The 11,597-nt window shown below is 35.9% G+C and overlaps 2 protein-coding genes across 3 annotated transcripts; one reads left to right on the plus strand and one right to left on the minus strand.

Moving 5' to 3' along the window:
* The first annotated feature begins 1,187 nt into the window (after positions 1–1,187).
* On the plus strand, positions 1,188–7,937 carry LOC110693660 (MACPF domain-containing protein NSL1-like). 2 transcript variants are annotated; one of them, XM_021870809.1, is made up of 6 exons: positions 1,188–1,747; positions 4,019–4,257; positions 4,639–4,825; positions 6,082–6,165; positions 6,268–6,448; positions 6,788–7,937. In XM_021870809.1, exons 1-6 carry the CDS (start codon positions 1,481–1,483, stop codon positions 7,645–7,647), a joined length of 1,818 nt encoding a protein of 605 aa, XP_021726501.1. In that variant the 5' UTR covers positions 1,188–1,480; the 3' UTR covers positions 7,648–7,937. The 2 variants fall into 2 exon arrangements, with proteins under 2 accessions (XP_021726501.1, XP_021726502.1); XM_021870810.1 differs by having other exon boundaries at positions 1,637–1,747; positions 3,853–4,257.
* A 142-nt stretch (positions 7,938–8,079) lies between these two features.
* Positions 8,080–11,597, minus strand: LOC110693659 (pentatricopeptide repeat-containing protein At5g04780-like). The gene has a single exon (XM_021870808.1). It carries the CDS (start codon positions 11,315–11,317, stop codon positions 8,483–8,485), a length of 2,835 nt encoding a protein of 944 aa, XP_021726500.1. The 5' UTR covers positions 11,318–11,597; the 3' UTR covers positions 8,080–8,482.

Below are 11,597 nucleotides of genomic sequence, written 5' to 3' on the forward strand. Positions count from 1 at the left end.
GGCTGATAAACTTGTATTTGCCCATTTATATGTGTTATTTGGAAAGACCTTCAACAAAAATAATAATCTACTGTTGGTAAACTCTATCAAAGGAATTAGAATATGTACCCCGTGGAAAACATTATCACAGACTAATTATTCTTCAAAAGTTCAAGCATTGAGAAATCTACCATTTCTACATATAGAGGAGAAAATTGAGTAGCATATTGGATAAAAAATGTAAGACATCTTGGTAATTAATCCATGTATAGCCTGCAACTTCTCTCAATCCTTCACAATGGTAAAGTTTGGTATACCCCTCGAGAGGATGACCTAATAATTTTAATCTTATTTTACACTTCACTTTGACCATCGTTTTCTAACTATGCAAAATAAAAACATAGTTAAGTTGGCTCTCGTTAAATTTGTATTTATATTTTATTATTTTTAATCTAAAAACTAAGGGTCTGTTCTCATTGACTGAACCCAGCTGAACTGAACTGAATTAAGCTGGACTGAACTGAACTGAACTGAACTGAAATGAATATTTTATAAGAGAAAGAAATTAGGAGCTGAAGTGAAATGAACTGAGCTGAGCTGAACTGAACTGAACTGAGCTGAACTGAACTGAACTGAACTGAATTTCAACGTAAGAGAACAAACCCTAATAAAGCTTAGTTAAGCTATCTTAAGGCCAAATGGGCATATCTTATAAGGTTATACGTAGTATATGGGTAGAACCGTTGACAATAAAATTTTGTCAATTGTGAGATGTCAAGGTGATAATATCCCTTTGTTAAGTTAATCCCTTTTGAAATCTTGAGAGATTCTAATGTTAATGAAATCTTGTATTTAAATCCAAATCGGATTTGAATATCTAAATCTTGAAAATAAATTACAAATTATACTTTCTTCATCCTATCTTATTTTATATCATTTCTGATTTAACAATACATCTTTTCAATCCTTATAAATTTTTACCAATGAATAATCTTGCACTATACTAATTGAACTTGAACATAACCCACTATAAGGGCACGTAATATAAATTCAGGACAAAAATAAACCACGCTCTGAACAATTCTAACGTAGAGATTACGTTGTAGTACTAAAATGGACAAAAAAAAAAAAAAAAAAAAAGAAAAGAAATGTGTAATTATTAAAAAAAAAAACAATAAATATAAATGATTACCAATTCAAATGATTGACCCATGCATATAAAAGTAGTGTACACTCCACTATTCAATCAAACAAAACAGAATTTCAAACCTTAATCAAAGTTTACAGTCAAAACAGAGGAACCTGCATTGAACCTACAATTCCACCCAAAACACGCATCACCCTGACTATTCAACACTCACCCTTTTCTTTCTTTCTCTCTCTTCTCACAGTGTTTTTGTTTACTTTAATAATCACTCGAATTTACACCTTTCTAACAACCCTTTTATAGTTCCAAAACAGAGTTTTTATTAGTGTTTTTGGTTATAGAGAAAATAAAAACATGGGTAGTATGAGAAATATGGACCCTCAATCGATAGCCGAGATGGCGGTTCGAGTAATCGGGTACGGGTATGATCTTACTACGGATCTCCGATTAACTTCTTGTAAAGCTGGACCTTCAGATTCAAGATTGATTGAAATTGATCATAGTTTGACTAGAGATTTGGTTTTGCCTGGTGGAATTGTTGTGCCTAATGTTCCGTCTTCTATCAAGTCTGATAAGGGCGAGCGTACTCGATTTCGGTCCGATGTCTTGTCTTTTAATCAGGTAATAACACTTTTTTTTTTTTTCGTTTTTTTTGACGGAATTTGATTCAGATATAAAAGTATAATACGCTAAAGTTAGTTGATATCTATACAAAGTAGTTAGTTATTTGAGTTATGTTTTTATATTGTATGAAAATTGATTTTAGTACACCCTTAGTTAATTTTGACACACTTTTAGTTAATTTTTATGCTCTTTTCACATAAAGTGTGTTAAAATTAATTTTGGTGTGCCAAAATCATTTCCATTATTCTACGAGAGTATTAATTTGATCAAAATTTGTTTAGAGATCAGAGAAGTAAGTTTTGAAATTTGTGTTTGGTTGAGGAGTTCCTAGGTATCCTAAAGGCCACGTCAGCGTTCTCTAGACCAATAAAAGTGATTGTATTTTGATGGCCAACTTGGCCTACTTGGGACATAAGTCACATAATTAAGGATAGAAAAATATGGTGTAACATGTTATATTGTTGGGTCAAAAAAAAAACATGTTATCGTTTTCGATACATTTGTGGACCTAAGAATTTCGTACAATTGTTGTTGGTATTTTTGTTTATATAGAACTTCATGCTCAATAAGACCAATAAAATGGAAGTATGATAAAAATTCTAGACACTTATTCATATATTGCCACTAATTAAATATACTCGCCCCTAATTTAATAAAATAAACATTTTTTTTACGAGAACTAAGGAGACTAGGAGAATTAGTATTTTGTGTCATTAACCCTATAAAGAAATACGCCAGACTCCATAGTATTCTGTGTCGAAGTACTTGTATATATACTTCTTCCGTTTTTTTAGTTGACACATTTCTTTACTCACGTTTGTCAATGCACAAATTCAACCATCAATATCTTTAATTGTCGATAAGCAAAAATTATAAAAAGTATTGTGTCATTAACCCAATAAAGAAATACGCCGTACTCCATAGTATTATGTGTCGAAATATTTGTATATATACTTCTTTCGTTTTTTTTTAGTTGACACATTTCTTTACTCACGTTTGTCAATGCACAAATTCAACCATCAATAGCTTTAATTGTCGATAAGCAAAAATTATAAAAAGTATTTTGTGTCATTAACCCAATAAAGAAATACGCCGTACTCCATAGTATTATGTGTCGAAGTACTTGTATATATACTTCCTCCGTTTCTTTTTAGTTGACACATTTTTTTACTCACGTTTGTCAATGCACAAATTCAACCATCAATAGCTTTAATTGTCGATAAGCAAAAATTATAAAAAGTTGATATTTTGAAAATATACATTGTGACGAACCTAACAACATCTCACATGACTATATTTTTCATTACATATAAAGCACAAAGGATAGTGTGTGAATACTGCAAAAGTCAAAACGTGTCAACTAATGAAAAACGGTGGTATTATATATTTTCCTATATCTTATACTCTAATGTCTCTAATCACCTTTTTTTTTTTTCAACTTTGGACATAAGGTCTTGACTGTTAGGCATGTTTAACATACTAAGATAACAATCTATGTACTGATGCAAATTGAAAATTAATTCGAAAGTCACTCCTTTGACCAACTAGTTATGTGTATCTACTGTGTGAATGATGCAGTCTTACACTATATTTTGAATTTTTATTAGTCTTGGTCGGTTAGAAAATAAGGACTTGTTCTGATACGATTATTTTTAGTTCAGTTCGGTTCTATTCAGCTCTAATAAGTTCAGTTCAGTTCAGTTCAGTTTTATTCGGCTCTAATAAATTCAGTTGAGTTCACCTCTAATAAGTTTAGTTCACATCAGCTGAGTTCAATCAATCAGAACAGGGCCTAAGGCTGTGTATATAATGTCTGTCCTGAAGAATCCGCGACACAGGGTGGTTGTTAGTTTCATGTATATGTCAATGTATTGCAACATGATACCAAGTATCATGGTATCAAAAGCACGTCTATATAGATGTAAATTGGTGTATAAACTTAAACAAGACGGAACAATAAGAGATAAGCAATTGTGATTATAATCTAACATTACCACAGTAAATTATGTGCAACACTGGTTTACATTGTTCTACAGAGAATTCTATGCCAACTATACTTTTATGATTTAGTTCAATCATGAAATGCCTATCTTCCTTGACAGGCGGCCTGAAGGCAAAGCATTAACCAGCTCCCTGCCAAGACCATGAGAAACAGGGAATTTCCCGTTAATTTATATGGGAAGCTACCCTTTACACGAGGAGTGAGCTCAGGAAGAAAATGCACCTGTAAAATTATTCCCTAATTCTCTGCCTTATTATGTATCGCAGATGTCAGAACGCTTCAACCAAGACCATTCGTTATCTGGTAAAATTCCTTCAGGCCATTTCAATGTTATGTTCAGCTTCAAAGGCTGCTGGCAGAAGGATGCAGGTGTAACGAAAACCCTTGCTTACGATGGTTGTTTCATCACTCTCTACACTATTGAGCTTGGAAAGTCTCTTATTACACTTTCGGAGGATATTAAACGTGAAGTGCCTTTGTCATGGGACCCTGCTGCTCTTGCTGCGTAAGGATCTACTTTTTACATTGTTCTCATTTTATGTTGCATGATTGCTTAATGATAAGCATTCATCTGTTGAAATTTTGTTCTGAAGGGTTAATGAACATAAAATGTAGTGGAACGAGTTTATTTTTCTACTACCTCTGTTACAAATTATGTGCAACTTTTGAATTTTTTATACCTCACAAATAATACCCAAAAGTTGCACATGATATGAAACGGAGGTTGTATTATATTTGAAGTATCTTCTACGGGTTAACCCTGTAGTAAGAGGCTCTTGTTGATGCATGCTACAACAGAAATCTCCACGAGCAGAATGTTATTGCTGAATATAGTTTGATGTTGGGATTAGTTTATGTCTTACCAATCTAGTAACTTGTATTTCAGGTTCATTGAAAAATATGGTACTCATATCGTTGTCGGGGTAAAGATGGGAGGTAAAGATGTAATACACATCAAGCAGCTAAAGAGCTCACCTCTTGAACCAGCTGAGGTGCAGAATGTACTCAAGAAGCTTGCTGATGAAAGATTTTCTGAAGATTTACAGACCCCTAAAGCACATGGAAAGCCGAAGGTACATTGTGTCTTACTGCCTATAAATTTGTTCTTCTTATAAACTTATAATTTCAATTACATAACTTCCTGAATGTTGCTTCAAATGTTTCCACCGTGCATTCGGTTTGCATGTAATTTGACTGGCACAAATCTTACATTGTTGCGGAAAATGACTGCTAATTGGATCCCTGTAAGATAATGCCCTTATCACAGAAGAAAAAGGTCATTTTCTGCTATACAATCACCTCAGACTTCTGCAGAGAAACACACAGCTATATGTCGAGGTTTTAAGCTGAGGGAGGGTTCAAGGGGATGGCTTGCCACAGACTGGATTACACTGTTCCTCGGCTTTTATCCTTAGGAATCCTTGGCTTACAAGGTTCTGCAAGCCGGCATCCTCAAAGCTGAGTAAACTGCTCTGGAAGAAAGCCGTATAAGACATGCTAATCAGCAACCAAAAAGCAGTCTTATGGCCTGATAATGATTGAAAGTCTTTCTTCTAAGCATTTAGTACTAGATCACATGATTTGTTCCTGAGGTCAGAGTCTTGTATCATTCCTCTTGAGGTTCACTGCTTTGAATGCTTGCAACGACTTATAAGTACTTGATCAACCTATGCTTGGATGGATGCTAATTCGGATAATGGTTTTGGGGTACCCTATATCATAGCTAGGGTGTTCTTACTGTTATATCAGTACCTGAAAATAATAAGTTAGGACTCAAGTACTTTAACTTTGTGCTCGGAGTGTAAGAATGACTGTAGGTCAAACCTCTATAAGTTATGACTTCTGTCCTTGAAGTTGTTTTATAGCTCACAGGCTTGAAGGAGCCATTCTAGTTTGAGACTGAGTTACAAATTTCGATAGTCTTTCGAGCTTAAGTTTGAAAATTGGAGGTTTCTTGATCATAAATTAATAAAATCCTCAGATTTATTTCAGTAGAAGCATCAGGCAGACTATCTAGGGTTCACTCAGGACAAAAGACTTTTTGCTAACTGCTAGAGTGTTCTTATGTTTCCTTGCTTAAATCTACACTTTATACAAAGTGTTCAGGTTATCAGACAAGTACCTTAAAATTTCCAGCCTTTAAAGATTTTGCTGGTCTCTTGCTGCATATTTATCGAGTTGTACTATTATATTTCTTTTCTTGGGTTAAATTACCAAAAGAAAGTGCTTGTAGATCACTAACATATCCAATTGTTCGATTATTTTTTATGAAGCTTCTAGGGAAAGAGTTGCAGTCTTAACTCTTCTTGGCTTCCTTTTGTTCTTGTAGGATAAAATGCGGACTAACTGGCAGCTCCAAGCATCTTTGGCTCAATCATTTCGGCCTTCTGTTACTTCACATTCAAAGAATGAGGTGAGACTTATGTGATCCTTTTTTATGTTAGTGAATGTAAATCATATTAAGTAAATAGTGTCACAAGATTAGACATAAACCAGTATTGTCATATATCTGCAGGATCTTCTGAGTATTGCAGTTCGTAGGGGAGGTGTTGATATCGGAAATCACAAACAGTGGGTTTCAACTATAGCCGAGTCACCAAATGTCATATCCATGTCGTTTGTGCCTATAACATCACTGCTATCTGGAGTCCAGGGCTGTGGTTTTCTCAGTCATGCTGTAAATCTGTATCTCAGATGTGAGTGTTCTTGCCACCTTTTCTTTTAATTTTAAGGTTGAAGCGAAACAGCCTACCAAATCTATTGATCAAACTCACCCGGATTTTTAGACCTAAATACCTGGTGGAATTTTATAAGTAACTAGCTTACACAAACATAATAGTGATATCTGAATAATTCGGAAGGATCTCTGTTTCGAATTTTCACATACCTTATTATGTTGAAGATCGAAAAATGGACACATTTTAAAAAGTTTGATCATCTTACTTTAATTAAAGCTGCCTACCCTTATCAGATTGGCATTTCATGTCTCATTTGTATCAACACTAAAAGTAAGTTATGTGCTTATATATGTGCAGATAAGCCACCTATTGATGACCTTGCTGAATTTCTTGAGTACCAGTTGCCTCGGCAGTGGGCTCCTGCATATGGTGATCTTCCATTAAGCCTAAGACGAAAGAAAGATGCATCTCCATCATTGCCATATGCATTAATGGGTCCTAAGCTTTATGTCAATGTTGTGCCAGTGGACACTGGAAATAGACCTGTTACTGGAATACGGCTTTTCCTGGAAGGTAAAAAGAGTGACCGTCTTGCAATCCATCTCCAGCATCTTTCAGCTCTTCCAAAGATCATCCAACTTTCTGATGATCACACCAGCCAACATAGTGATCAACATCTAGAAAAAGACTACATAGAACCTATCAAGTGGAGCATGTTTTCCCATGTTTACACTGCCCCAGTTGAGCATAATCATTTATCTACTGATGATACTGCCCCAATTGTAACAAAGGCATGGTTTGAGGTCAAACCTGTTGGCATGAAAAAGGTTCTGTTTTTGAGGCTTGGATTTTCCATGGTGGCCTCTGCAAAAATTCGCAGATCAGAATGGGATGAATCAACCACCTTATCTCGGAAATCAGGGATGTTCTCAAAGATCAGTGGACGATTTAGTGGAGGATTAACCCCACAACCAGAACCCCAGAAGCCGGATATAAACTCAGGCCTCTATCCTGGTGGCCCTCCTGCTCCTGCTTCAACACCAAAGCTTTCAAGTATTGTTGATTCCAAGGAAATGGTTAGAGGCCCAGAAGATCATCCTGGATATTGGGTGGTCACCGGAGCAAAGCTGTGTATGCAGGGTAGGAAGATCAGCATGAAAGCTAAGTTTTCATTGTTGACCATGATTACAGATTCAGAGGATTCAATGTCTATGTAAATTATGTCTTACATTAGTCAGAGATTTTTTTTATTTTATTTTTTGTAAGTAAATACTGTAGATTCATATACTGGTAGTTGTTTTTCATTAGGTTCCTGAAATTTTTTGTGGCTAACTGTCCTTCAGGAGCAGGTTGCCTATTCTTTTTCCCTTTTTTTTTTTTTTTTTTTTTTTTTTAAATATTTGTGTGTTTGTGGTGGGAGGATACTGCCCAACACCTCTGTATTATACCAGGTTATCAAGGTGCAGACTACATTATGTTTTGTAAATATATGTTTCCATTCAATGTACCAGTAAACTTCTGTAGTTCTATAAGCAATCCAGACACATGTAATGTACTTGCATTTCTGTCTTACTGTCTTTCCAACTAAAGAATATATTTGTACTCTCAAGATGTGCAGAATATGCTATAGTCTATGTTATTCAGACTCGACAGGTATTATGCAAATGGCAAACCCTGCTACAATGTTAAAAAAAAGTCATGCTTATGGTCTGATTTTCAAGTTTCCAATTGCCCAAATTTATGGAGCATCAAGTACCTGACACATATACTAGAGGTAATATATTAGCACATTAGATGCATAAAACTAAGAAAAAGAAGCAAGAAATGGTTAGATCACAGTTTAAAGATTCTTTTGCTACCATTCCCAATAAGCTGATCCTTCCTTGGAACAAAGTGGAGAAACATTTTGAAGCATTTCATCTCTATATCTGTAGATATACAGCAAAACACAACTCTGTATAACATTCAAACAGAGAACTAAAACATTTGTAAGTGAAGGAAAATGTTTTGTTCTTCATTTATGTGATTCCTGTAATCTTCTGCAATTCAATATTACCAGTAATCTCCACAGGAACATGAACCATCTTTAAAATGATGGTACCTGTTTGTATCTCTGACAATAATCTCTCTAGAGACTATCTTACAGATGAACTTGAAAGCTGTATGGCAATCCAAGCAAATCCGAAGATTCTTCTTGATCCTAATGGGAGCACCTGGTGGGGTTGCTATAAGTGCAAAAGCAACAGCGAGTTTTTCACTATGATGAAGCAGCAGCAACTCCTTTTCGCTTTGTTCAACATCATGGAGATCAGTCTCCAGCATAGGTACATACCCTTCCTTCATCATGAGATCTTTAATCTCATTCAACTTTGCATATATTTCCACACTTCTGGGGTGGCTATTATCTCCTACAATAAACGTGTGAATCTTATCTTTCACCTCAACCCAACTCATTCCAGGCTCCTTCTTAACCTTAGTTTCTTTCATCATTTTCCTCATTTCTGAAACATTCTGCCACATTCCAGCTGATGCATACAGGTTGGCCAGCAGAATGTGCGTACCAGATTTATCTGGCTCAAGGGCAAAAAGCTTCTCCGCTGCACGTTGCCCTAGCTCCACGTTCTTGTGAATTTTTGCAGCACCAAGAAGTGCTCCCCATACTGCTCCATTTGCTTCATATGGCATTTTGTTCACGAGCTCTAATGCTTCATCTAATTTCCCAGCTCGACCAAGGATATCAATCATGCAAGCATAATGTTCTTGAGTAGGCTTTATGCCATATAATCTTTCCATTGATTGGAAGTATTCTTTGGTTTCTTCAACCATACCTGTGTGACTGCATGCACATAGGACACTGACTAAAGTAACATGGTTTGGGCAAACACCATCCTCAACCATCTGATCAAATAATCGTAGTGCTTCTTTTCCATGCCCATGTTGAGCAAGTCCTCCGATTATAGCAGACCATGACACTATTCCTTTCTCACTTAGCCTTGAGAAGGAAAGGGTTGCATCATCTATACATCCACATTTAGCATACATGTTAACAAGGGAATTCCCGGCAAAGGTGTCAGACATGTACCCAAGTTTTAATACATGAACATGCATTTGTTTTCCTTGTTCGTAGGCAGATAAATTAGCACATGCATTTAAGAGAGCACTGCAAGCAAAAGGATCTGGCAATACACCTATAGCTTGCATTTCCTTATAAATCTTCAGCGCTTCTTCACCTAGTCCAAACTGAGAATAAGCCGTAATCATGGAAGTAAAAGATGCCAAATCTCCTATTTTAGATTCATGAAATTTCTTTGCCGCATCTTTTATGTTGCCAAGCTTCCCATATGAGTCAACAAGGCTATTCACAACATAATTATCAGATTGAAGACCTGATTTAATGGAAATTGCATGAACCTGCTGACAAACATCAACTTCCTGCAAGCTAGTTATGCATTTGAGGACTGCTGATAATGTAGTCTTATTAAAACCTACTCCCTCTTTATACATCTCAATGAAAATTGTTAAAGCTTCTTTATCATCTCCCTTTGATGAGTAACCTGAGATCATAGCATTCCATGCAATCAAGTCTTTCTCTGATATTGATTTAAAAACAGTCTTTGCCTCGTCCATTGAACCACATTTGGAATACATATCAAGCAGACCAACACCAGTAAACAAATCTGCATTTGTATCCATCTTAATCAAAGTGGAATGAAGCTGTCTACCCAAGTCAATCAGTTCTAATCCTGCACAAGCTTTTAGGGCACTCGATAATGTGAATAAATTTGGATACACACCCAAACTATTCATCAGACCAAACAATTCCAAAGCCAACTCATGTTCTTCGCGAAGCACAGAACCGGCAATAATGGCATTCCAAGTAACAATATCTGGCTCCTTAACATTATCAAATACAAGAAGGGCACCTTTAATATCTCCGACTTTAGCATACATATCAACAAGTGCATTTGCTGAGAACTGATCAGCTTCATGTCCAAACTTTATTAAGTACCCATGAATTTTTCTTCCCAAAGTAACATCCCCTTTTCCTGCACAGGCATTCAGCATACTCGAGAGACTAAATTCATTTGGTCTCATATTAGTCGAAACCATTTCATTGAACAAACAAATCGCCTCTTCGAAAAAATACCCTTGCACATAACAAGAAAACAAAGCATTCCATGAAACAACACTCCTTTCGGAAATTTCATCAAATAACCTCCTCGAATCCTCAAACTCTCTGCATTTTGCATAAACAACCACCAAGGTATTCGCAACAAAAACATCAAAACCAAACCCTGCAACCAATGCCAACTTATGAATTTGCTTCCCATACCTCAAATCCTCCCTAATTCCACAAGCCTTAAGCGCACTCGAAAAAGCGAATTCATTACAAATTATACCCAAAGAGTGCATTTCCTGAAAAGCCAAAAGGGCTTCCTTGGGCATCCCATTTTGGACATACCCAGATATAATAGCTGACCAAGAAACCAAGTCTGGTTCAGGACTTTCGTCGAGCAGTTTGCGGGCATACCCGAATACTCGACATTTTGAGTATAAATTAATCAAATGGTTCCGAAGTTTCACATCGATCAACAACCCAGTTTTAGTTAATTGAGCATGAACTTGTAATCCAGGACCAAGCGACTTGGTTTGGCAACAATATGATAAATGCTCAGAAAAGGGTACAAAGGTAGGAGAAATAAAACCCTTTTCAGATAAATTATTGAAATAATCAGATTGATGATTTTCGCTAAATCTGGGTAATATGTGGCAGTTTTTTGGAGAAAATATTGAATTTGGGGAGAGAAAAAGAGGGAAATTTTTGAATGGCAGGTAAAATCGTTGGTTAAGGGTTGCATGGAGGGAAAATAAACGACGAATGTTCATGATCCATTAGTTGACTCGAACAAAAACTAACGCAATTAAGTAATTCCAAATCAATATGAAACTCTCAATGTTGCAACCTATAATGTGGTATTCAATACTACATACTACCTCTGGTTTACATTGTTCGCAACAAAGGAAATGTAGTGTTTGAGATCCATGCCCGACACTTAGGTAACAACTAACAAGTGAGTGGATGATCGCTAGCTTAAATGCTAAACAAATTTTATTAATTCTATGACAAAACACGTATTCGGCGACCTCGTGATCCTCGTTGCATATC

Source organism: Chenopodium quinoa, unplaced genomic scaffold, assembly GCF_001683475.1.
Source record: "Chenopodium quinoa cultivar QQ74 unplaced genomic scaffold, ASM168347v1, whole genome shotgun sequence".
In the NCBI taxonomy this organism is placed as follows: domain Eukaryota; kingdom Viridiplantae; phylum Streptophyta; class Magnoliopsida; order Caryophyllales; family Amaranthaceae; genus Chenopodium; species Chenopodium quinoa.